The sequence below is a fragment of the Podarcis filfolensis genome, assembly GCF_964270895.1.
Source record: "Podarcis filfolensis genome assembly, chromosome: 18".
Classification (NCBI taxonomy): domain Eukaryota; kingdom Metazoa; phylum Chordata; class Lepidosauria; order Squamata; family Lacertidae; genus Podarcis; species Podarcis filfolensis.
In genome coordinates this window covers 10,300,212-10,326,761 of record NC_139622.1, presented here as the reverse complement: position 1 = coordinate 10,326,761, position 26,550 = coordinate 10,300,212, and the positions used below count along the sequence as shown (strand labels likewise).

Sequence of the window (26,550 nt, the reverse complement as noted above, 5' to 3'; positions counted from 1 at the left end):
TAGGACGTCCCTATTTTCAGGGGAGAAACGTTGGAGGGGATGGAATAGGACGTCCCTATTTTCAGGGGAGAAACATTGGAGGGGATGGGCATGCCTGCTTCACCTAGACCTCAACCCCGACATTTCCAGGTAAATCTGGCCATGTCTCCGTCCTGGTAAAAAGGCCCCCTTTCCGACGCCTCTTTCTCCCCACCGCAGGTGGTTGACAACGTGGGCAACCAAACCTCGTGCCGGCTCGCGGGGCTGAGGCCTGGCACGGTCTACTTCGTCCAGGTGCGCTGCAACCCCTTCGGCATCTATGGGTCCAAGAAGGCCGGTATCTGGAGCGAATGGAGCAACCCTACGGCCGCCTCGACGCCCCGGAACGGTGCGTGGCCCCTGTTCCTCGCCCTGGCCCTGGAGATCTGGGGCTCGCAGCTGCATCCACGATCCCCTCGCTTGGGGGTCCCTCCCCGGCCGCGGCCGCCTCTTCCCCCCTCCCTAGAAACCTGAGCAGGCGTCCGGAGAACCGGACCCGTGCCAAACTCAGGCTTTGGGGACGGGGAGAAATCGTCTCCGGAGAAATCCCAGCTTCCTCGTATGCCCAGCACCTGGATATTTTGTCCTGGGGCCAGGCTGGAGGTCTAGTTATTATTTCCCAGCTCAGAAGTCGTCCCCAAAAGCTCACACCCTTCGCAGGCCAGACTTTCGCAAATGATGTCATTCTCCTTTTCCTGGTTACTGGAGGGGACACCTGATTTTCGCTTCATGGCGGGGAAAGCAAAAGGTCCAGGAAAGGGCAGTCAAAATGATCAAGGGGGAAGGAGCAGCTTTCCCTACAAGGAAGAGTGTCTGGCTCTTTCTGGTTCAGAGTAGCCGTTCCCAGACTTTTTAGGGCCTCGTCAAACCAAAATCCGGCCCCGGACGTGGTTCTCGAACCCACAACCCTGACATTCAGGAGTCTTGCGTTCTCCCGACTTGAGCTACGCCAGCGAGTTTCTTCCTGCCTTCCTCACATCTCTCCCCTTCCTCTCCTTTCTAAAATACATTTTTATTGGTTTTTTTAACATATCATTTCCAACAATCATATAACATAACTTCTTAGCTTATACAACATTTTAGACTTCCGTCAACACCTCTGATGATTTTTCGTTCTTCATCACTTATTCTGCATTTCTTAATTTCTCTGTTACTCTTAATTATCGTTAACTAACAATTCTTCTCAGAGTCTTTCTTGCAATATTTCAAAATAGCCCTCCTTACAAAACTTCTAGCGCGATCTGTTCGTTACCATCACTTTTCAAATAGTTCATATATTTACTCCAGTCTTCTAAGAATCTCAGGTCCCGCAGGTTTCGAATCCTTCCTGTTAATTTATCAATCAATCAATCAATCAATCAATCAATCAATCTTTATTACAGTCCAGAGACCCAACAAATTGTTACAAAGCAATGCACAATTCAGACAGCCTACCTCCAGGTTAAACAAGCATTTTGTTCAGAATATAGGGATCATTGGTTCTTGCAACCACCGATAAAAACTTCACCACTGCTAATGTTCTAGCGTTTGTCCGGTCTTCCAATAGGAACCTGACATAGCGAGCCTCTGATTTTCCTGGGAAAGGTACCAGCAAGGGTAGTATCAGTTCAGCCATGGCTTGCTCATATTTTGCACAGTGCAACAAAATATGTTTTATGGAGTCGATGTCTTGAGCACACGAGCAAAGTCTGTCCTGGTAGGGAACTCCTCTCAACACTGCAGAATGAAAGACGTTTAGTCTGGCTTTGGTGACTACCCTTTGATAATTTGGTAAAGGTAAAGGTAATGGGACCCCTGACCGTTAAGTCCAGTCGTGGCCGACTCTGGGGTTGCGGCGCTCATCTCACTTTATTGGCCGAGGGAGCCAGCGTACAGATTCCGGGTCATGTGGCCAGCAGGACTAAGCCGCTTCTGGCGAACCAGAGCAGCTCACGGAAATGCCGTTTACCTTCCCGCCAGAGTGGTACCTCTTTATCTACTTGCACTTTGGCGTGCTTTCGGACTGCTAGGTGGGCAGGAGCAGGGACCGAGCAACGGGAGCTCACCCCGTCATTGCGGGGATTCGAACCGCGACCTTCTGATCGGCAAGTCCTAGGCTCTGTGGTTTAACCCACAGCGCCACCCGCATCCCGATAATTTGGTACTGTCAGGTTTTTAGTGTAAGGTGTTAACTTAAAGACGTGCCCATATTGTACTCCTACTGCCAGCGGACTACAGACTGCGTGTGATCGAGATTGCAAGTCACTGTGTGCATTATCCCATAATCTTTGCTTTAATGTCTTTAGGGCGCCTTCATAACCCAGGTAATAAAGTTAATTTATCTAATTCTCTCCCTTTCCCACCCTTCACAGGACGGGCGCCAGGGGTCTGCGAGCCCAAAAGCGGGGAGCACAACAATACTTTGCGCCGGGAGCTGAAGCAGTTTTTCGGCTGGATGCGCAAACACGGAAGCTGCGCTAGCCTCAGCATCAAAATGTATGACCAGTGGCGGGTCTCGCTCCAGAAGTCGCACAAAACACGCAACCAGGTAGGTAAGGAAAACAGCCCCCTGTCCGTCCATGCCCCCCTGAGTTGTCCTTGCAGCAAGGAGAGAGGATCCGTGCGGCGAATTTGGCGCTGTTAAAAAGAAACAAAAGCGGCCGCTCGCCTATGGTGAGTCGGCTCGTGCCGACGGCGAACAAGTGAGGAGGAAGACAAAGCCCTTTGCAAGCAAGGACGTTCCAGTGAAAACCACTGAGGGCTAGTGACTTCTGCTGCGAAGCTTGCTTCCAACAGATGGTCAGATCGTAGAGTTGCAAGAGACCCCAGCGGTCATCTAGTCCAACCTGCTGCAAGGCAAGAATCTCGGCCAAAGCATTCCAGACAGATGGCCATCCAAGCTCTGCCTAAAAACCTCCAAGGAAGGAGCGTTCACCATCTCCCGAGGGAGACCATTTTAATTGCTGGCCCTAAATGCTTTGGTGCGTTTTAATTATTGTTTTTAATGAGCTGGTTTTTATTACTAAACGGCCTCAGCCCAGTAGACCCGAAGGAGCGTCTCCACCCTCATTGTCCAGCCTGGACACTGAGGTCCAGCTCCGAGGGCCTTCTGGCGGTTCCTTCCCTGCGAGAAGTGAGGTTACAGGGAACCAGGCAGAGAGCCTTCTTGGTGGTGGCGCCCTCCCGCCAGATGTCAAGGAAATAAACAACTATCTGACTTTTAGAATACATCTGAAGGCAGCCCTGTTTAGGGAAGTTTTTAATGTTTTATCGTGCTTTTAATATTCTGTTGGGAGCCGCCCAGAGTGGCTGGGGAAACCCAGCCAGATGGGCAGGGTATATATAATAAATTATTATTTGTAAGGACAGAAAGAAACAGTATGGGCAAAATAAATAAACACAAATAGAAAACAGCAACAATAAAGGATATAGAACTTCGCTTGCAGGATTACAAATTATTAAACGTGTTAATACGAATGGAAGTCAAAAACATTGTAGCTGTTGCATAAGGGATCATGACGAAGGTTGAAATGCAATGGAATTTCAGTAAGACTCTGGAAGCAGAATTAAATGAAATTATCTTCCCTTGAAATCTGGCACGCCATCTAAAACGTGTAATTGGCTTTTAACTGATTGAGAACTTGAATTGGAATGGCAATTTGGTACTGATACAATGTGGCATATATTGGATTTTTTTGCAACTGAAAATTAATAAAAAATCATTTTCAAAATTAATACTAATAATACTAATGTTATTATTATTATTAAGTTGCTCCATCCACTCTGGACAGCTTTCAGCAAATTACAAAACCACAGTAGGACATCAAACATGAAAATTTGCCTTCAGATTCCTTCTAAAAGTCAGATAGCTGTCTCTCTCCTTTATCATGTTTTCAAATGTTGGAGTCTTCCTTGAATCCTCCCATCTTAAGACATAATAACGACGGTGGTCACACCCCTGGGATGGCTCCGTCAATAGAGCACGAGACAATTAACCCCTGGGTTGCGGGTTCGAGTTCCGCTGCAGGGGGTTGGACTAGATGACCCTCGCCTCCCAACGCTGAAATTCTACGGTTCCACGATTTTGATGCAGCCTACCGACGAGCCAGGTCGGCGGAAGCGAACCTCGCAGCGACCGGACATTTCACGGGCTCTCTCTTTCCTTCCCAGGTCCTCTCCGGCGATAAGTCCTAGCGGCATCCGAAAAGGGCAGAAGAGGAGTAAAAGCAGTGGGGCGGCCGGTTCTCCCGGGTGGCGAGCCGAGGAATCGGGCAGCGTCGTCGGAAAGGGGGGCGGAAGAACCGCGTGGAGCCGTGTCGGCACCCAAACCCGCCACCAACCGGCCAATCACCCCCAGGCTCCCCTTTCGAAATCCGGGAAAAGGGAGAGTCGCAAATGTCCCCGGCTTTTCCCCTATATATATACCGTATTTTTTGCTCTATAAGGCTCACTTTTCCCCTCCTAAAAAGTAAGGGGAAATGTGTGTGCATCTTATGGAGCGAATGCAGGCTGCGCAGATATCCCAGAAGCCAGAACAGCAAGAGGGATTGCTGCTTTCGCTGCACAGCGATCCCTTCTGCTGTTCTGGCTTCTGAGATTCAGAATATTTTTTTTTCTTGTTTTCCTCCTCCAAAAACTAGGTGTGTCTTGTGGAGATCAGGTGTGTCTCATAGAGCGAAAAATACGGTATATGCTGCAGGGAGGTTTTAGGTACCACTGAAATTTGGGGACAGGTATGGCGAAGAAGCCCTTTCTTCCAAGTTGGGAGACGGGGATAAAAGCCAACCCAGAAAAATATGGGCCCTGTGGATTTCGTTTTATTCTGCAAACTTCTTCTCCAAATAAATGTTACGACGTGTGTGTGTGTTTGTCCACCAGCCGAGTTTCCAAGTTGTTTTTCTGCGTCTTCTGGTTATTTTCCCAAACCCCATAATCTACGCAGGCTCCGTTGGAGCCCAAAGCTTCCTTTCCTTACCGAGAGGGTCTTACCAAGACCACAGGAATCTGGGCGTAGGAAATCGTCTAGCTAGTGAGACCAGGAATGTCTCTAAACCAAAGAGCCCAGGCTCCGGATGAGGCCAAAGCTCAGGTCTAGACAGTAAAAAGGTAAAGGCACCCCTGACCATTAGGTCCAGTCGTGGCCGACTCTGGGGTTGCGGCGCTCATCTTGCTTTACTGGCCGAGGGAGCCGGTGTACAGCTTCCGGGTCATGTGGCCAGCAGGACTGAGCCGCTTCTGGTGAACCAGAGCAGTGCACGGAAACGCCGTTTACCTTCCCGCCAGAGCGGTACCTATTTATCTACTTGCACTTTGATGTGCTTTCGAACTGCTAGGTTGGCAGGAGCAGGGACCAAGCAACGGGAGCTCACCCTGTCACAGGGATTCGAACCGCCGACCTTCTGATCGGAAAGTCCTAGGCTCTGTGGTTTAACCCACAGCGCCACCCGCGTAGGTCCAGTCAGAGGGGGCGCCATATGGGCCACTTGGACCAGGCCTCCGATTCCAAAGGGGGCCTTGGTCAGCCTATTCACAATCGCAGGGGATGCACTGGGGCGAACGAGGAGGCACAAAGACGGTGCCGGGCGGATTCCCCATTATTTGTCAGCATAACTTTTGTGAAAGTTATTTATATACAGTACTTACTTATTTGGGACGCGGGTGGCGCTGTGGGTTAAACCACAGAGCCTAGGACTTGCCGATCAGAAAGTCGCCGGTTTGAATCCCCGTGACGGGGTGAGCTCCCGTTGCTCGGTCCCTGCTCCTGCCAACCTAGCAGTTCGAAAGCACATCAAAGTGCAAGTAGATAAATAGGTACAGCTCCGGCGGGAAGGTAAACAGCGTTTCCTTGCTTCTTGACCCTCAGACCCCTGACTTTGTGACTCCTGGCTTCTTGATCCTCGGACCCCTGACTTTGTGACTCCTTGTTCCTGACCCTCGGACCCTCGGCTTCCTGACTCCTGGCTTCTGGACCCCCGTTCCTGCTCCCACCCCGCCATCTTGCCCCCGGTCCTGACGTCCCCCGCCGGGACTTCGACAGCCCGCGAACCGGACCGTGCCAGTACCCTCTCTGTGAGGTTGGGTATCCCAGGACTTCCCAGACCTGGCTTGCGCCCCGGGGACGTCACTTCCCTGCCACTTACACAGCCATTTTGGCTTCACCCCCGGAAGCGCACTCCATTGCCTCTCGAGACGCATGGCTGCCAATAAACCTCTAACAACGGGGGCAAGCAAATGGCCGGCAAAATTCGCCTTCCCACCTTGTCCGTCCGCCCACATCCTGCCCAACCATCGCACGTCCCGGCGAAACGGATTTGGGTTTGGACAAAGAGTCCCGCAGATACTCAAGTAAACAAGAAGCTTTTATTGACTCCAAACGAACGAGGAGAACGTTCCCACCCCCTTGCCCCACATCTCCAGCTCCAGCCAAGCCCCCCAGTCTAGGGAGAAGTCTTTATTGGGCTCGTTCGGCGTGGGTCTGGAGCCTTTCGTGCCGGGCGGAGGGCCAAAGCACGTCTGGCCGAGCCCCTCGCGCCGGGGCCTGCGTGTGAGGCAGGTCAGAACCCAGACCGGGTAAGGAAGCGGGCAGAGGGGCGGGGGGCTGGGGGGAGAGAGCGATCCGAACGTTGCTGGCTTGCAGGGGGGTTTCCTCTCCCCCCCTCCGCCGAAAAATCTCCTTCCTCCTCCTCCTCCTGTGGGACGTCCCGTCAAGAGCTTTCTTCAGAATCGTACTTGAAATCTTGGAGAATTTCGCTGATTGCCTCGATGGTTTGAATTAGCCTGTTTGGGACGGATGGAAACGATAAATAAAGGAGCATATGGAGGCGATTAGGCACGCTCTTGGCTCGGGCCGCCCGGCCCTGCCCGCCTCCCTCCCCGGCCCTCGCCGCTTGTTTATGAAACGCAGCGATCCAATGGCCCGTGGGAAGCCAAAAACCCCGAGAGCCAAAGCAGAGCAATCGAGGGGGGGGGACCTCTCCAAAGACCCCTATTCTGCAAAAATAAACAGGTTTTTTTATCCGGGTGCTGAATCTGAACACCAACCCACACCCCGCAAAAACTATCCTGTAAAGGGATCTAGGTCTCGAGAGAGAGAGTGGTTCTGCCCCTCCACCCAAGGCATTGTGGGAGATTGCAAGAAAGGGGGATTATGGGAGATTGCGAGCAAAGGGGATTGTGGGAGATTGCAGCCAAGGGGGATTGTGGGAGATTGCAAGCAAGGGGGATTGTGGGAGATTGCAAGCAAGGGGGATTGTGGGAGATTGCAAGCAAGGGGATTGTGGGAGATTGCAAGCAAGGGGGATTGTGGGAGATTGCAACCAGGGGGGATTGTGGGAGATTGCAAGCAAGGGGGATTGTGGGAGATTGCAAGCAAGGGGGATTGTGGGAGATTGCAAGCAAGGGGGATTGTGGGAGATTGCGACCAGGGGGGATTGTGGGAGATTGCAAGCAAGGGGGTTTGTGGGAGATTGCAAGCAAGGGGGATTGTGGGAGATTGCAAGCAAGGGGGATTGTGGGAGATTGCAGCCAAGGGGGATTGTGGGAGATTGCAGCCAAGGGGGATTGTGGGAGGTTGCAAGCAGGGGGGATTGTGGGAGATTGCGACCAGGGGGGATTGTGGGAGATTGCAAGCAAGGGGGATTGCAGGAGATTGCAACCAGGGGGGATTGTAGGAGATTGCAACCAGGGGGGATTGTGTGAGGTTGAAACCAAGGGGGATTGTGGGAGATAGCGACCAAGGGGGATTGTGGGAGATTGCGACCAGGGCGGATTGTGGGAGATTGCAAGCAAGGGGGATTGTGGGAGATTGCAATCAAGGGGGGATTGTGGGAGATTGTGACGAAGGGGGATTGTGGGAGTTCAGGCCCTGTCGGTCCAAAAAGAGCAGCCCGAGATGTGGAAATATTCCCCTTTTCTCAGAGAGATTTGTCGTGGCAGAAAAGACTTGGGCGCTATATTAGAGCAGGGAGGCGTGAGTTTATCGGGTAGGATCCTATTTTGCAGTGAATCGTAGAGTTGGAAGGGACTCCGAGGGTCATCCAGCCCACCCCTCTGCAATGCGGGAACCTTTCGCCCAGCATGGGAATCAAACCCACAACCTTTGAGATTAAACAGCCTTACGCTCTACCGACTGAGCTGTCCGCGTAAACAGATTTAAGATTGCTTTTTCTCAAGGTTACGTTTTTGTGAGAAATGAACTGGGGTTGCCAACGGATTGAAGGGGACGTGAATTGGAGTTGGGCGCGTGGAAATTAAATCTAATCGTTTCCCCAGGATGACTTGGGCAGGAAAGGAAGCCGGTTTGTCTTCTGAGCCATTTTTTTAAAAAATTGGGGCGATTTTGGTGAGTTTCATGCAGATTCGAGTCAAATCCGGAACTGGCAAGAAGGAGCCACCCATCTTCTGACAAATCAACACGGATTCCTGAACTTCCGTCGGAGCTTTATTTGACAAAATATACAGGATCTGGGCAAAAAAACCCCCAACCCACTCTTCCCTCCACAGATATGGCAGGGGGTCCATGGGGGGGGGGAGTTTAAACCCCCCCCCCCGACAATGACTTTCTCCCAAATGAGCTCCTCTTTTACTTTCTCCCCAAATTGTTAATTTCTACCTTTGTAGCACGAAATTAAAAGACGCCTGCTTCTTGGGAGAAAAGCAATGACCAACCTAGACAGCATCTTAAAAAGCAGAGACATCTCCTTGCCGACAAAGGTCCGTATAGTTAAAGCTATGGTTTTCCCAGCAGTGATGTATGGAAGCGAGAGCTGGACCATAAAGAAGGCTGATCACCAAAGAATTGATGCTTTTGAATTCTGGTGCTGGAGGAGACTCTTGAGAGTCCCATGGACTGCAAGAAGATCAAACCTCCCCATTCGGAAGGAAACCAGCCCTGAGTGCTCACTGGAAGGACAGATCCTGAAGCTGAGGCTCCAAGACTTTGGCCACCTCAGGAGAAGAGAAGACTCCCTGGGAAAGACCCTGATGTTGGGAAAGATGGAGGGCACAAGGAGAAGGGGACGACGGAGGACGAGATGGTGGGACAGTGTTCTGGAAGCTACCAGCATGAGTTTGACCAAACTGCGGGAGGCAGTGGAAGACAGGAGTGCCTGGCGTGCTCTGGTCCAGGGGGTCACGAAGAGGCGGACACGACTAAACAACTAAACAACAAGAAGAAGCCTCAAACCAACAGGACTCCCCTCTTAAAACAAGGATCTAAAGGCGTCTCTGCATGCAGACACTTTGTGAGAGTTACGGCTGAGTTTTCAGAAATAAAAATAAACGCGTTTGTTTTTCCCGGTTGGAGAGCCTTGATGCGATATAATAATAATAATAATAATAATAATAATAATAATAATAATAATAATAATTTATTATTTGTACCCCGCCCATCTGGCTGGGTTTCCCCAGCCACTCTGGGCGGCTTCCAACAAAGATGAAAGATACACTAAAATGTCACATATTAAAAACTTCCCCGAACAGGGCTGCCTTCAGATGTCTTCTGAATGTCAGGTAGATGTTTATCGCTTTGACATCTGGTGGGAGGGTGTTCCACAGGGCGGGTGCCACCACCGATAAGGCCCTCTGCCTGGTTCCCTGTAACTTGGCCTCTCGCAGTGAGGGAACCGCCAGAAGGCCCTCGGGAGAGGGACCCCGGTGTCCGGGCAGAACGATGGGGCAGGAGACGCTCCTTCAGATATACTGAAGGATCCGGGGGGGCGTTTAAAAGCAAAAGCATCGCACCCCTCTTTCCGATTTGCAACCACGGGGGTCCCCCACACTTACCTCTGCTTGAGCTCCCGAACCTCTTGACGGTGGGCTTCGTCGCCGGGGTGGTCCTGAGCGTTCTGTTTGGCAAGCTGCAGCTGAGCCGTCTGGGAAGGGGGGGAAACGAGGAGGTGAGACCCTCTTGGAGGAGACGAAAGGGGGCACAGAAATCACCAGCCCCCTCCCCTCCCCAGTTTGCTGGGACGGCAGTTTGCAAGAGGGGCAGTGCCGTGCAGTGGTTAGAGACCTGGACCCGAAAGGCAGGAGGAGACCTGGGTTTGAATTCAACCTCCGGCTGGTCACTAGCCAACCTTGCAGGTCTGTTGTGAGTATGAAATTGGGAGGGAGAGAGAGAAGTAGCCCCTGAGGCAGGCTATAAATGCAATAATATTCATTTATAAATAATTAAAAAAAAAAAGAAATGTTTTATTATAGAACGAAATAAGCCAGAATTTCAGGATTTACCTAACAAAATAATGTTTTTGCTATAGCTTTCTTCTCCACCCCCGTTTTATATTTTTATTAACATATCATTTCCAACAGCCACATACGTAACTTATACGTTATTTTAGACTTCCGTCAACACCTCTGATGATTTTCCGTCTTTTATCGCTTTCTTTCCCCCCCCCCCCGCCCCCCTGTTTTCGCTATAAATAATATTTGTTCGTTCGTCTGAAGAGAGATCAGGCCGGTTCGCAAAGGCGAAAACGACGGCAAGCGGTTGAAATGGAAACGGTGAAACGATAAACAAGGCGTTTATTGCACAAGGGGCGTTTTGACTTGTTGCGAGCTGGGTAGCTCAGTGGGTTACAGCGTGGTAAGAATTAAAGAATCGTAGGGCTGGAAAGGGACCTCCAGAGTCATCTAGTCAAACCCCCCTGCGATGAAGGAAACTTTAAGCCAAAGCATCCGTTGCAGATGGGAGACAATTCCAGGGTGGTGGGTTCGAATCCTGTATGGGACGGCTGCATATTTCTGCATTGCGGGGGGTTGAGCTGGATGACACTCCAGCGGCATGAGTCTATGAATACATACAAGCCCCTCAAAAAAACACAAAGCTCTCAAGGAACGTCCGCACCTGAAATTCCAGACACCACCGATCCCGATTACAAGATCAAAACACTCATCCGGCACGAAACCGGAAGGGGATCAGTTTTGCACCTGTAAAATGGGCACAAAGTTGAGACCGGCCTCTGCACACCCCTTCTCTCTCTCACCAGCTCGAGTTTCTCCTTCTCCTTCTCCTGGAGGCGCCCCAGGTGCTGGGCGAGGTCGGGCCGCCCGCGGGGTCCCTCCAGCTGCTCCTTGATCTGCAGGATCTCCCGCGAGATCCCGCTGAAGGCCTGGGTGATCTCGTGCACCAGCTGGCGGTAGCGGGCGAAGTCGTAGTCGGGGCCGCTTCGGAGATACGCCTGGTGGCCCCTGGCAGGAAAGAGCAGGGGGAAAACAGTCGAGAGAAACAGCAGTGTACCCATTGCCTGGACTTGAAGACCGAGGTCTGGGCCGAATGCAGAACATCCCGGCTTCATGTCTCCTGGCACAGAATCGCAGAGTTGGAAAGGACCTCAATGGCCTCTTTTAAATCAGGCAGTGAAGGTCCTGTGTGAGTGTCTGGAGGCGGTTGTAGAAGGGATGGCGGATAACAAATTGAGGTTGAATCCTGACAAGACAGAAGTACTGTTTGTGGGGGACAGGAGGCGGGCAGGTGTGGGGGACTCCCTGGTCCTGAATGGGGTGACTGTGCCCTCGAAGAACCAGGTGCGCAGCCTGGGGGTCATTTTGGACTCAGCTGTCCATGGAGGCGCAGGTCAGTTCTGTGTGCAGGGCAGCTCCATCTGGTACGCAGGATGAGACCCTCCCTGCCCGCAGACTGTCTCTCCATAGTGGTGCATGGTCTGGTTATCTCCCGCTTGGTCTACAGCCATGCACTCTACGTGGGGCTGCCTTGGAAGGTGACCCGGAAACTACAACTAATCCAGAATGCAGCAGCTGGACTGGTGACTGGGAGTGGCTGCCGAGACCACATAACACTGATCCTGAAAGACCTACATTGGCTCCCAGGACGTTTCTGAGCACAATTCAAAGTGTTGGTGCTGACCTTGAAAGCCCTAAATGGCCCAGTATCCCTGAAGGAGCGTCTCCACCCCCATTGTCCAGCCCGGACACCTGGGTCCATCTCCCAAGGGCCTTCTGGCGGTTCCCCCCTTGTGAGAAGTGAGGTTACAGGGAACCAGGCAGAGGGCCTTCTCGGTGGTGGTGCCTGCCCTGTGGAACGCCCTCCCATCAGATGTCAAGGAAACAAACAACTATCTGACTTTTAGAAGACATCTGAAGGCAGCCCTGTACAGGGATTTAAACAAAAACAATGCAATGCAGAGGGTTGGCCTAGATGCCCTTTGGGGGTATCTCCCAAATCTTAAAGGTAAAGGTAAGGTAAAGGGACCCCTGACCATTAGGTCCAGTCGTGGCCGACTGTGGGGTTGTGGCGCTCATCTCGCTTTACTGGCCGAGGGAGCCAGCGTTCATCTTCCGGGTCATGTGGCCAGCAGGACTGAGCCGCTTCTGGTGAACCAGAGCAGCGCACAGAAACGCCATTTACCTTCCCGCTGGAGCGGTACCTACTTGCACTTTGACATGCTTTTGAACTGCTAGGTGGGCAGGAGCAGGGACCGAGCAACGGGAGCTCACCCCGTCGTGGGGATTCAAACCGCTGACCTTCTGATCGGCAAGCCCTAGGCTCTGTGGTTTAACCCACATCCCTCTCCCAAATCTTACGATTCTAGAAAAAGCCCCCACCCCTTTGGCGTGACCTTGCTGGGCTGGGTTTGCAAGAGGCATGGGTGAATTAGGAACCGTCCCACACACACCAGCCTGCCTGGCGGGGGGGGGGCATCACCCCTGCCATGTGGGTTGGTGGGAGGGGGCCGGTTGGGAAGCTAGGCCCCCTCGGTCGGAGTCGTGGGGGGTTGCCGGAGGGTCTCGGCTCTCGATTCCCCAGAAGTCAATTACCGCCCCCCTGCCCAAGGACCCCGCTCCAGAGCGCCTTCTCTCTGCAAATCGAAGACAGGTGTCTAGGGAGGGAGGTTTTTCCACCCCCCGTTCGGCTCATCTGGTGTTCATCAGGGGCACCCGAGCCAAAAAAAGCCCTGGGTGCGGCAGGAAAAGCGGGGAGGGAACCCCCCCACCCCTTCTGGGCCTCCTTCCCCCGTTGGACGGAGAGGCACGGAAATTGAGGGCAGTACCGAAAAGAATAGGGATGGGGTCCTTGGGGGGGTCTCGAAACCACCTTTCTGGGGTCCTGAAAACCGGCCGACGGTGAACGTGGGTTGCCGGGATCCTGGCGTTTTCAAGTCTATTTGTTGTCGTCGTTTATTTGAAAACGAACCATCCAAACAAAACGAAGCAATAATAATAAAACAGCCGTTGAGAGCAGGAAGAATAAGATCACGGGATTAGTATATTAAGAAACGGCGCAAAACGCACCCCATAGTGGAACACGCATATATGTACCCAGTGCATCGCCGTGAGCGCTGCACAAGGAGATCGTATGTAGAAGTTGGACTACAACTCCCATCGTCCACTGCGACTGGCCGAGCTGGCAGTGGACGATGGGCTTTGTAGTCCCATAGCATCGGTTCCAGGCCAGGCATCCTCAATTGGGCGCCTCAACGGGAAGCCCGTGAGCGGGACACGAAGGCCGCTCCTCCTCTGGAAACCTGGCTACGTCCCCTGACCCCACCCCAAATAAATAAAACCCCAACCGGTCAGCGATACTCACTCTTCGAAGAGGTGGTAGGCTTCGACCCGTTCGCTCTGAAGGGCATAGAAGCGGTGGACGAGGGTCTGGACGTCCGCTTCCAACTGCAAATGGGGGGGAAAGTGAATTAAGCTTGGGAGATGCGTTTTGATGGAGCGAGGGGCCAAAGCTCTTGGTACCGTGGCAGGATTCGAACACAAGAGCGGCTCTCCTCTCCTGCGATTCCCAGCCACCAGGAATTCAGAAGCATCACTGCCTCTGTACACGGTCGTCGACCGACCTTTCTTCCTCCAGGTCTAAAGGTAAAGAGTAAAGGGACCGCTGACCATTAGGTCCAGTCGTGGCTGACTCTGGGGTTGCGGCGCTCATCTCGCTTTATTGGTCGAGGGAGCCGGCGTACAGCTTCCGGGTCATGTGGCCAGCAGGACTAAGCCGCTTCTGGCGAACCAGAGCAGCACACGGAAATGCCGTTTACCTTCCCGCCGGAGCGGTACCTATTTATCTACTTGCACTTTGACGTGCTTTCGAACTGCTAGGTAGGCAGGAGCAGGGACCGAGCAACGGGAGCTCACCCCGTCATTGCGGGGATTCGAATCACTGACCTTCTGATCGGCAAGTCCTAGGCTCTGTGGTTTAGACCACAGCGCCACCCTCGTCCCTTTCCTCCAGGTCTACTCAGCGTTAAAAAACTCAGATAATACCCGCGATTCGCCAAACGGCACCTTGAACCTGGTTTGCGGCCGCTCCCCGACGGAATGTCAAAGTGCCGTTTATTTTTCCCGCAGTGACATTCGCCAATATTATCATTTCCATTTCATTTCTTTATCGCTTTCAATTTGAAAGGCAAAATACAGTGGTACCTCGGGTTACAGACGCTTCAGGTTACAGACTCCGCTAACCCAGAAATAGTACCTCGGGTTAAGAACTTTGCTTCAGGATGAGAACAGAAACTGCGCGGCGGCAACAGGAGGCCCCATTAGCTAAAGTGGTGCTTCAGGTTAAGAACAGTTTCAGGTTAAGAACGGACCTCCAGAACGAATTAAGTTCTTAGGTACCTCTTTATGGAAGCGGATAAAGCATCAAATAAAACAAGCTTCAATTAGAATATTTTTATGTACCGGGTTCCGTTTGCGGGTCTTTGGACTGCGATAAAGAACTGATTGATTGATTGATTGATTGATAATATTTCAGATCCTTCTCTAAGGGACGTTTTGATTCCCCCCCCCCCACTTAATTTATAGAGTTGCCCCATAGCAGAAGAAGTCTAGGAAGGCGGAGGGGGGGTAGTGGTTAGAGAGTGTCGAACCAGGACATTGGAGATCAGGGTTCGAATCCTGACTATGTCATGAAGCTCTCTAGGCAAAGGATTCCCACATCGCCGGGGGTTGGTTTGGATGACCGCCGTGGTCCCTTCTGATTCTACAATTCTCTGATAATGTGGTCACGGGCGACCCAGAAAGTATAAAACCACGCAGCCCCATGAGAACACGAGTGATTCTCAAAATACCATTATAAATTAGCCTCTTGCCTATGTATCTTAAATACGTACAGAAACTCACAGAGAGAGGCCTAATTTATATCAGGTCTAATTTGAGACGAACAAACAGAACAAAGAGCCTTTCACTTTTCTGAGCTTTCGTATTCGCACAACTGTTCTGTAGCAGAACAGCCAGCAGCTCTCGAATATCTACCCATATTCTGCAAACAAATAAAAAAAAACATTTCTACAATGAAATGCTTGAATGTTATTCTTTTATTGTCTTTAAATCTTCCTGCCACGCTTTGGCCATGCTCTCCTTGCCAAAATCGGCTCTTGCCAGACCTTGGCTCTGTATATTTTTCGGCACATTAAAAGTCTCTCTCTCTCTATTTTATTAAAAGACTCTCCGTCGCAGAAAACAAAGCGATGGAAGGAAATAGGAGGAGAAGAAATAATCATTTTTAAAAGTTTCTCTTTTTCTGCGTGTGTGCAAAACAAGGAACCCTTGGGCTTCAAGAAATATAAATATATATTACGTGCAAATCGTGGGCTGGAAGGGGTTGGGGATATGGGTTATGGGGATATGAGCTGGCAAGTCCACAAACCTAAAATTCCTGCCCCCATTTCCCAAAAACCTGAGCTTTGGAACGGACGGTGTCCGGTTTGGCTGCCGTGCCAAATCCGGCTTTCGATCGCACTCCATAAGGAAGTTTCCACTGGGCTGTTTTGAAGCCTGGCCTGGGCCAAAGGAACACGCCGGCGGCACAGAATTGGGGGGCTGGAATGGGACACCCGAGGGTCATCCAAACCAACCCCCTTGCGATGGGGGCAGGAATCGCAGGCAAAAACCGCAGCTGTGTTTCTCCTTCTCCTACTACGGCGAGGAGGGTGGTCTTCCATGATGGTCTTAATCAGGGGTTAGCAAATTTTTTCAGCAGGGGGCCGGTCCACTGTCCCTCAGACCTGGTTGGGGGCCGGAGTATATTTTGAAAAAAATAGTAATGAATGGATTCCTATGAGAACTAAGGTACCACTGTAGTTCACTTTCCAGACTGTGTTTTGGAAAGCAAAAAAATGAACAAAGTCCTATGCCCCACAAATAACCCAGCGATGCATTTTAGATCAAGGGACACATTCTACTCGTGTAAAAACACGCTGATTCCCGGACTGTCTGCGGGCCGGATTGAGAAGGCGATTGGGCTGGATCCAGCCCCTGGGCCTTCGTTTGCCCACCCATGGTCTTAATGGTGGTTTGCAGGTGGAAGTTGATCCCGGAGAGGATCTGTCAAGCGTGCCTTCCTCTCGGATCGTTTCCCCCTTTCGTCCCGGGTTCGGGCGCCTCCAAAGTCCACGACACCTTTGGGTAGAGGCTAATCTCCCATTGTACAGGGGTCCCTTGGTTCTCAAACTTAATCTGTTCCGGAAGTCCTTTCCAAAACCAAAGCGTTCCAAAACCAAGGCGCACTGCTTTCCCACAGAAAGCAACGCAAGACGGATTAATCCGTTCCAGACTTTTAAAAACAACCCCTAAAATGGCAATTTAACACAAATTTTACTCTCTAACGAGACCGTTAATCCATAAAATGAAAGCAATAAACATTATACTGCAGTCGCAGAATCAATCCATCAGTAGACGGACTGGGTTCCGCACAGTCACAAAAACGAGGAAAAAAAAGAGCTGCAAAAACGAAAAATAAATAGCGAAAACAGACAGACCTCAGCGTAACGCTCCAAACCAAAGTGTGGCACTCAAAACGGAGCACATTCGGCTTCCGAAAAATGTTCACAAACCAGAACACTTATTTCGAGGTTTGCAGTGTTTGGGTTCCAAGTTGTTTGAGTACCAAGGCGTTTGAGACGAGATGGGAAGGTGGACGATTCTCCTTCCTCTGAGGTTTCGAAGCAGAGGTTGGGGGGTCCTCTGTTTAGCCGAGATTCCTGCCTTGCAAGCGGGTTGGGATGGATGACCCCCGGGGACCCCTTTCCAACTTTTCTTTTAAAATTTTTATTACAAAATTTCAACACAATTATAACAATAATACACCATCCAACTTTACGATCCATAGAAGAACAAGCCCTTCGCGTCGTGCCCGGCTGCTGCCTCGTCGGATCGTGGAGCTGGACAGCACCATGAGGTTCGTCTCGTTGAATATTAATTAAAAAATATAAATAAATAAGAGATATGCCCCATATACACAGACTCGCCAGCTTCCTGGTCTCTCCAGCAAACTGCTGGCCTCGCGGCAGACGGCATCAGTTCAGAGACACCTCCAGGACGCGGTTTTGGCATGCACAGACAAATTTTTTCCCCCATCTCCTGTTGCAAACAAAGTTGTGGGTAGGTTGCAGGAGGAATTGACAGCCTACGCCGAACCCCCAGGCCCAACAACGGCAGCTGGGGGGGGGTGTTTCCGTTCCCCCACCCAATTAAAACCGAGAGTTTCCATGAGCTTTCCAGGCCACGGGGCTCCAAAATGCCTTTGTGGCAAGCCGCCCAAACCGCCCGGCTTTGGCGGAAACATCTATCCCGCCGAAAAACATCCATCCTGGGGCGGCATTTGGGGTCTGTGTGTGTCCCATCTCAGACAAGCTAATGTTTCCCCCCTTCCCTGCCCCGCCGGCTGATTGGTGCTGGCGGGTGCCGGGTTAGAGTTTCGCCTCCCGACACCGAGCCTTTAGTGCGGGTGAGAAGGAACAGCCAGCCAGGCTGTGTTTGCCCTCAGTCTGGAATATGGGTTTAAAGGACGCCAGCGGGCCTTAAGCCGAGGTAGACTGCGCCTTCACTGCAAATGGTGACAGCAGCCACGAAATTAAAAGACGCCTGCTTCTTGGGAGAAAAGCGATGACAAACCTAGACAGCATCTTAAAAAGCAGAGACATCACCTTGCCAACAAAGGTCCTTATAGTTAAAGCTCTGGTTTTCCCAGGAGTGATGTATGGAAGTGAGAGCTGGACCATCAAGAAGGCTGATCGCCGAAGAATGGATGCTTTTGAATTGTGGTGCTGGAGGAGACTCTTGAGAGTCCCATGGACTGCAAGAAGATCCAACCTCTCCATTCTGAAGGAAATCAGCCCTGAGTGCTCACTGGAAGGACAGATCCTGAAGCTGAGGCTCCAAGACTTTGGCCTCCTCATGAGAAGAGAAGACTCCCTGGGAAAGACCCTGATGTTGGGAAAGATGGAGGGCGCAAGGAGAAGGGGACGACAGAGGACGAGATGGTGGGACAGTGTTCTCGAAGCGACCAGCATGAGTTTGACCAAACTGCGGGAAGACAGGTGTGCCTGGCGTACTCTGGTCCAGGGGGGTCACGAAGAGGCGGACACAACTAAATGACTAAACAAAACTCCAAACATAAAAAACTTCCCTAAACAGGGCTGCTTTGAGATGTCTTCTAAAAGTCAGATAGTTGTTTATTTCCTTGACATCTGACGGGAGGGTGTTCCGCAGGGCAAGCGATACCACCGAGAAGGCCCTCTGCCTGGCTTCTCGCAGGGAGGGAACCACCAGAAGGCCCTCAGGAGATGGACCCAGGTGTCCGGGCTGGACGATGGAGTGGTGGGGTGGGAGACGTTCCTTCAGGGATACTGGGCCGTTTGGGGCTTTCAAGGTCAGCACCAACACTTTGAATTTTGCTCGGAAACATCCTGGGAGTCAATGGAGGTCTTTCAAGACCGGTGTTATATGGTTTCGGCGGCCCTGATGTTGGGAAAGACGGAGGGCACAAGGAGAAGGGGACGACGGAGGACGAGATGGTGGGACACTGTTCTCGAAGAAACCAGCATGAGTTTGACCAAACTGGGGGAGGCAGTGGAAGACAGGAGGGCCTGGTGTGCTCTGGTCCAGGGGGTCACCAAGAGGCGGACACGACTAAACGACTAAACAACAACAACAGACTGTGCCTGTGCATGTAGGCTCCATTCCAGCTACAACTCCCGGACAGCCATGGACCACGCTGGCAGGGGTTTCATGTGTCGGGAGACATAGATATCGCCCCCCCACCCCAGAGTCTGACATCAGAGGAAAGGCTAATTCTCCTCTGATCAATTAGCCTAACCCGAGAACATCGGAACTGCTCCCTGAGAGCCCAGAAGTCAAGTTTCCAGTCCTCATTGTTCCGAATTAAAAGACCCGGTTTTCAATAGGAAGAAACAGCTTTGGACAGAGTTAAGAGGCACACTGGAGGTTGAATCTGGAAGCTGGATTAGACTTATAGAATTGTGGAATCATACGGTTGGAAGGGACCCGACGGGCATCTAGTCCACCCCCGGCAATGCCGAAATCGCTGGCTTCAAATAAAAATGAACCGAGGTTCCGGTCCTCATGGTTTCGAGCTCTACCGCCCCAGTCAGCTCAAGCAAGGGATCTGGCTTACATGTCAGTACAGCATTCGAATCTTAGATCTCAAGGTCGCGGGTTCGAGGGTCACGGCTGGTTCCCTTTCCAATTCAATCTGACACCCCACCAGATGTCAAAGAGAAAAAGTACTACCCAACTTTTAGAAGACATCTGAAGGCAGCCCTGTTTAGGGAAGCTTTGAATGTTTAAAAGGTTATTGTATTTTAGTGTTCTGTTGGAAGCCGCCCAGAGTGGCTGGGGAAACCCAGCCAGATGGGCGGGGTATAAATAATAAATTATTATTATTATTATTATTTGCGCATTAATGGTTCCCTATGTCCCTTCCCTGGTCCCCTTCCTGGCTCTCCACCTCCGATTCCCGCAGAAAAGCTGGCAAAAAAAATAAAATAAATAAAGCTTGTCTGAAAGCTCAGCTGCCGGTCAGTGCTGGCACTAATAGCTTAGATGGGAAAGGAATGAACAGAACGAGGAAGTTTCTAAAGTGCGCGCGCGCGCGCCCTCCGGTGGCCGCTGCTGGTATCGCCACTTTTAATTCCAAATTTCCTTTTACTGTATTTGGTGTGGGTTTTTTTTTGCAGGGTTTGCAGCAAAAGCCTCTTAAATTTTGGACTCTGCTTTCCCCCCTCCCCCCCGCAATTGCTGCCCATTGCAATTTTGCAGCGCCTCTGGCCCTCCCATGCAAGCAGAGGGGAGCCCCCAGCCTCATTTAAAGGGGTCCTTTGCTCTCACCATTGCAGCAATTGAGCTTCTTCCCAGCCTGTCCTCCACCGGCACCGTAGACGCACGAAAATTATAGAGATGACCCTTCCCTCCACCTAGGCATGGCATTTCCTGGATCACTATAAAAAGCCTCCCCCCAAAAAATAATAATTGTGCCCCTCCCCCACTCAGAGACCAATGCATTCATTCATTCCTCTGCTTGATTTAATGCTCGGTTCTTGATCTGATCCCAATTCATCTTTACTTCTCCAACCAAGTGCTCTTGAAAGTGATGGTTGGGGGGGGGGGGGAAATGTAGGCTCCTCTGCAATTTATAAGATCTATGTTCAACACCTCTATGGTCAACCCGGCACTTCCGGCTGCAGCCACGTGGCTGTGGCACAAGGCCCTCTGCTGCCTTCTGCAGGCCTGGCAGCGTCACTGCAACCCAAGGTTTACCCCCATATAAGAAATTAAAATTAAAAGACGCCTGCTTCTTGGGAGAAAAGCAATGACAAACCTAGACAGCATCTTAAAAAGTAGAGACATCACCTTGCCGACAAAGGTCCGTATAGTTAAAGCTATGGTTTTCCCAGCAGTGATGTATGGAAGTACATGTGAAAAGGATCTAGGAGTCTTGGTTGACCACAAACTTGACATGAGCCAACAGTGTGACGCGGCAGCTAAAAAAGCCAATGCAATTCTGGGCTGCATCAATAGGAGTATAGCATCTAGATCAAGGGAAGTAATAGTGCCACTGTATTCTGCTCTGGTCAGACCTCAACTGGAGTACCGTGTCCCGTTCTGGGCACCACAGTTCAAGAAGGACACTGACAAACTGGAACGTGTCCAGAGGAGGGCAACCAAAATGGTCAAAGGCCTGGAAACGATGCCTTATGAGGAACGGCTAAGGGAGCTGGGCATGTTTAGCCTGGAGAAGAGGAGGTTAAGGGGTGATATGATAGCCATGTTCAAATATATAAAAGGATGTCACATAGAGGAGGGAGAAAGGTTGTTTTCTGCTGCTCCAGAGAAGCGGACACGGAGCAATGGATCCAAACTACAAGAAAGAAGATTCCACCTAAACATTAGGAAGAACTTCCTGACAGTAAGAGCTGTTCGACAGTGGAATTTGCTGCCAAGGAGTGTGGTGGAGTCTCCTTCTTTGGAGGTCTCTAAGCAGAGGCTTGACAACCATATGTCAGGAGTGCTCTGATGGTGTTTCCTGCTTGGCAGGGGGTTGGACTCGATGGCCCTTGTGGTCTCTTCCAACTCTATGATTCTATGATTCTAAGTGAGAGCTGGACCATCAAGAAGGCTGATCGCCGAAGAATTGATGCTTTTGAATTCTGGTGCTGACCACTGGTCCTGTTAGCTAGGGATGATGGGAGTTGTAGTCCCAAAACATCTGGAGGCCGAGGCTGGGGGTGCCTGTCCTAAAACATTCTATTTTCTGGCAAAACACACTTGCAATATTTAAAGAGCAAGGAAGGATGAAGGCATGATCTGTTCATGAAAAAATCAGAGACAAGGGGAATTATTCAGTTAATGTGAGATCTAGCGGACAAGTTTCAAAAATTGAGTTTCTAGAGGGTTTCTGATATACAAGTTGCAGATTCGATTGATTTGAGGTTTGTATTCCCTAGTGGTAAGAGAAATCGGGTTTCACAGAACCGGCATTTGTGTGTACTGATAATTTGGATCTCACTTTGGCCTTCATGCCACGCTGAAACCTGTAAGTGTATTTTCTTTCTCTTTTTAAAACTAGCTCAGTTTGCTAAGCGAGTATGCAAAATACCCAGCTTGCACCCGCAAACACCCACAACAGAAAGTCTCTCCCATTTCCACAGCCATCGCAGAATCAAACTTCGCCCTCAAATCAGCGAGTGGCTGAATTTTGGGGGGTGAAACATCCCCCAAATTGGACCGTCTTGGTGGGCCAGAGGTTCCCCTATCCCTGCTTCAGACGATTAAAAAACAGCATTCGCACAGCCCCAAACTCTCAGGAATAAACACCAGTGTTTTGATTTCTGGGAATGGAGTTGAGCGATGACCTAACCTGGGGAGAAAACAGCAAAGACCTGATGAAGAGAGCACAGCAGAGGTTATATTTTCTGCGAATCCTCTGGAAAAACAATCTCTCAAAGGACCTGTTGATGGCATTTTACCATCGTACTGTGGAGAGTGTATTAACTTGTGGTCTGTGTGTGGTTTGGGAGCTGCACGGCCAGGGAAAAAACAATGCTATCCAGGGTTGTAAAGACTGCGGAGAGAATAATTGGGTGCCCTCTTCCCACCCTGGATCAAATCTATGCTGTCAGGTGCCATAAGAAAGCTGCAGAGATAGTGCGCACCCCAGAAATGATCTCTTTCAGCTTCTGCCTTCTGGAAGAAGGTACGGGGATATAAAGACTAGGACTAGCCGCCTGAGAAACAGTTTCTATCCAAATGCGATTTTGGTTTTAAACGCAGTGTAAGGAGTCTGGGACGCAGGTGGCGCTGTGGGTTAAACCAGAGCCTAGGACCTGCCGGGTCGGCGGTTTGAATCCCCACGACGGGGTGAGCTCCCGTTGCTTGGTCCCAGCTCCTGCCAAACTAGCAGTTCGAAAGCACCTCAAAGTGCAACTAGATAAAGAGGTACCGCTCCAGCGGGAAGGTAAACGGCGTTTCCGTGCGCTGCTCTGGTTTGCCAGAAGCGGCTTAGTCCTGCTGGCCACATGACCCGGAAGCTGTACGCCAGCTCCCTCGGCCAATAAAGCAAGATGAGCGCCGCAACCCCAGAGTCGTCTGCAACTGGACCTAATGGTCAGGGGTCCCTTTACCTTTACTTAAGGAGTCTCTATGGGAGCATACTGTATTTAAAAATAGGGTATCTGAGTTTTTAGGGGGCTAACCAGGCTGGGATAGCAGGCTTGTTGGTTTCGGAATGCCTGATGTTGATTTTTCAATTTCGTTGTTCTGTATGGGACAATGACAACAAAGATGATCATATCACATCGGCGGAGGATATGGGCTCAGCAACCGGTCCAAGCAAACCATTTAAGAGACAGACACGCTCTTTGTTCGGTGCAATGGAAGTTTTATTCTAACGGGCAAGAACCAAATGCCCAGAATGAACAGGTGTTAGTTTCGGCAAAGTAGCACGATACCCAGATTTTGGGAGGGATGCTGGGGGAGAAGAGACGCCCCGCCGCGTGCTCTGTCTCTCTCACTCCGTTTACTTGACCTTCTTCTTGGGGCGCAGGTTGTTGGTGTGGCCGCACTTTTTCTTGCGGCAGTTGACGGCCCGGGGGTGCAGGCGGGCGTAACACCTGAGAGGGGAACAGCGCAGAAACAGTGAGGCTCCGGATCAGAGGATAAGGATCCGTCCCGGCAAGCAAGCCACCCACCCAGACAACTTACTTGCGGCAAATCATTTTGTCGCAGTTGTATTTCTGGGCTAGCTGGCGAAGAGAGGGCTCGATGATCCCACCGCGGAGACGAAGAACCAGGTGGAGAGTGGATTCTGAGCAAGGGAAGGGGGGGGGAAAGCAAAATTAGCAGGTCCTATACTGGTGGGGGTTTTTTTGGAGGGGGGGAGACTGGGGGCAGCCAGCCTGGAAACCCAGCTTCACGGGGACTCCAGGAATTCTAAATCAGAGTCGCCAGTTATGGGGGACATCAGGAATTAGGCAGAAAGGAGCAGAATGAGACACAAGAAGACGGAAGAAGTAAAAAATAAAATGAGATCACACATGGGTGAAGGGGAACAGGGGGTATAGGGGAATTTGAAGCATTATTTATAATCTAAAAGCTTCAATATAAAATTTCTAACTGTGTTGTATTTGTATACAGAAAAGAGAAGTTTATAGGTATATTTTAATTGCGTTAATTGGGACGCGGGTGGCGCTGTGGGTTAAACCACAGAGCCTAGGGCTTGCTGATCAGAAGGTTGGCGGTTCGAATCCCCGCGACGGGGTGAGCTCCCGTTGCTCGGTCCCTGCTCCTGCCAACCTAGCAGTTCAAAAGCATGAAGTGCAAGTAGATAAATAGGTACCGCTCCGGCGGGAAGGTAAACGGCATTTCCATGCACTGCTCTGGTTTGCCAGAAGCGGCTTAGTCCTGCTGGCCACATGACCCGGAAGCTGTACGCCGGCTCCCTCAGCCAATAAAGCGAGATGAGCGCCGCAACCCCAGAGTCGGCCACGACTGGACATAAAGGTCAGGGGTCCCCTTACCTTTAATTTAGTTAATTATGTAACAGGTTTATGTTAGAAAATGAATATGGATGTTGAATTTGATGTTTGTAATTTTTCATTTCTGGAAATGAAAAATAAAAATAAAAAGAGACTGCCGTCTTGTGTGGCAGAAGGGGGCCAGGGTGGGCTGTTCTCCACCCCAGAAGCGTACCTTTCTGGATGTTGTAGTCGGAGAGCGTGCGGCCGTCTTCCAGCTGCTTCCCCGCGAAGATCAGACGCTGCTGATCGGGAGGGATACCTGCAAAAGGAGATGTTATGAAAATCCCGCCCGCGGGAACGTAGGAGAGCCCTAGGCAGAGTCAGACCCACCGGCCCAGGATTGGCTACACTGGCTGGCAGAGACTCCCCAAGGTTTCAGGCTCTTTCTCTATATCAACTAAGCGAGATTCTAGTCCTCATGGTTCTGAAGAAGCAACACAATACAGGAATATATTCTTGCGTGCTAACAGTGTTTTACCAGCGCTTTGTTATTTAACCCATGTGCCACTGTCCTCATTCTGCATGCCTACTTTATTGCTTAGTTTATCGTTTTTTTAAAATTCTTGCCTTGTGTGTACACTCTCTCTCTCTCTCTCTCTTTTTAAACTTTACTATACCTAGCTATCTGTACCAGGGTGGCCTTTTCGGCAGCCCTCAGCAACATTCAAGGGGGGAGGGAGATAATAATTATGTTTTTATAATATATCCTAATAGGTAATTAAGATAAATTTCTGTGTCATGCATGGTTAACAAAACCGCACAGATCTGTTTGTGTATTCAATTCGCTCAGCAACTAAGTATATTAAATCTATTAATTGTGTGTTTAATTGGGAAGCAGCGCCTTGGTTTCCAAACGTTTTGGAAGTGGAACAGACTTCTGGAACGGATTCCGTTTGACCTCTGAGGTACCACTGTAGTTTTGTGGCCTCACTTGCTATGAGAGGTCGGGACTGCCCTGATCTATGCATGCTGACAATTGATATTAATATATCTGAACTACTCTATAAAATGCCCCCCCCCCCCAAAAAAAACCAAGCTCTCGTCACTCCATCAGCTCTGCTGCAGTAGCAGCTCAGCTCCAAAAGGCATCTCCTCCCCTGAACTATGCTGGTTATTATGAGATGAGAAGAAGCGTTTTAAGAATTGGTGCCCGAGTTCGAATTCTCCCTCTCTACCTATGGGCAGGGACGATCTTGCTTTTAACTGAATCTTTTGCAGGCCCCTCTGTAAGCCCAACTCTCTGAAAAAGCAGCGCTCTGGCACCCCCAACATTTTCAACCACTCTCACCTTCCTTATCCTGGATTTTCGCCTTGACATTCTCGATAGTGTCACTGGGCTCCACCTCAAGGGTGATGGTCTTGCCCGTCAGGGTCTTCACAAAAATCTGCATCCTGGCAGTTGAGCGTCACCTGAAGTGGGGGGGAAGAGGTGAAGTGGTTAAACCAAATCAATATCAGGATCACCACTTCAAAGATGTGGAGAAGGGAAGCAGAGAGGCGCTTCCTTAAACCTTCCTGGTAAATTCAGAGGCACACGAATCTCACCGCTTAAGCAAAATCAAATCAAATATCTTTAATACGGTCAGTGACCAGGAAGTAATTTATAAAAATATGACATTAAAAGTAGTATTGTGCTACAAATAACAGTAGAAATATGGCCAATTCACAGAATTGGTGCTTATATTTATTTATTTAAGCAAATATGTGTCTTCAGGCAGAGATGAGCCTATATATTACAATCCTGTGTTGAATATTACCATGTTATGCCCCCTGCCGAATAATGACACAATAATGGCAGTGAGCAATATTGGGGGAGGGCCTAAACAAAACCAAACTGCTTTAAAGGCTGAGATCCCCTGCTTGCTTACCTGGGAGTAAGCCCCCACTGAACAAACCAAATCTATTACCTTATTATAAGATTTAACCACCAGCCCTTCAAGCCATTTGAGTCCCAGGGGGGCGGTTCAGATGGCAATGTATAAAAAGCACAGCGCAAACACATGAGGTTATATCTGCGTCCCAAAAAAGTTGGGTGGGGTTTTTTTGTGTGTGTGTGTGTATAGACACACGGGTGGGTGGGTGGATATAAAACAAATGTAGGACACGATAGAATTTACAGACATGAATAAAACGAAAGCGAATGCAGAAAAGCAGCTGTATCAAGTCTTTCTCGATACTGCGTGTGTATCGTGTGAAGAGGCGAAACGTAAGGTGTGTATATGTAAACAAACAACAAACATACATACATACATATACATACCTTTTCCATTTTGGGGTT

At 50.3% G+C, this 26,550-nt stretch overlaps 3 protein-coding genes across 5 annotated transcripts in view; 1 reads left to right on the top strand and 2 right to left on the bottom strand.

The window, feature by feature from the left end:
• The window catches only part of CRLF1 (cytokine receptor like factor 1), a 29,056-nt gene extending 24,619 nt beyond the window's left edge, over positions 1–4,437 (top strand). Inside the window, exons 6-8 of one of the 2 annotated variants that reach the window (XM_083594784.1) lie at positions 199–367; positions 2,370–2,545; positions 4,168–4,437. In XM_083594784.1, coding sequence (XP_083450910.1) covers positions 199–367; positions 2,370–2,545; positions 4,168–4,191 — 369 coding nt within the window. In that variant the 3' untranslated portion in view covers positions 4,192–4,437. Of the gene's footprint in view, positions 1–198; positions 368–2,369; positions 2,550–4,167 lie in introns of both variants that reach the window. The other variant, XM_083594783.1, reaches the window with a different exon arrangement.
• A 1,906-nt stretch (positions 4,438–6,343) lies between these two features.
• Positions 6,344–20,199, bottom strand: REX1BD (required for excision 1-B domain containing). Its single transcript, XM_083594956.1, has 5 exons — positions 20,086–20,199; positions 13,541–13,623; positions 10,980–11,184; positions 9,781–9,869; positions 6,344–6,774 (listed from the first exon to the last, which is right to left on the bottom strand). The coding sequence occupies exons 1-5, from the start codon at positions 20,182–20,184 to the stop codon at positions 6,702–6,704; spliced, it is 549 nt and encodes a 182-aa protein (XP_083451082.1). The 5' UTR covers positions 20,185–20,199; the 3' UTR covers positions 6,344–6,701.
• A 2,914-nt stretch (positions 20,200–23,113) lies between these two features.
• UBA52 (ubiquitin A-52 residue ribosomal protein fusion product 1) overlaps positions 23,114–26,550 on the bottom strand; it is a 5,325-nt gene continuing 1,888 nt past the window's right edge. The window contains exons 2-5 of one of the 2 annotated variants that reach the window (XM_083594993.1): positions 25,561–25,683; positions 24,445–24,531; positions 23,458–23,560; positions 23,114–23,366 (exon numbers count right to left, since the gene is read on the bottom strand). In XM_083594993.1, coding sequence (XP_083451119.1) covers positions 23,273–23,366; positions 23,458–23,560; positions 24,445–24,531; positions 25,561–25,663 — 387 coding nt within the window. In that variant the 5' untranslated portion in view covers positions 25,664–25,683 and the 3' untranslated portion in view covers positions 23,114–23,272. The remainder of the gene's footprint in view (positions 23,367–23,457; positions 23,561–24,444; positions 24,532–25,560; positions 25,684–26,550) is intronic. The other variant, XM_083594994.1, reaches the window with a different exon arrangement.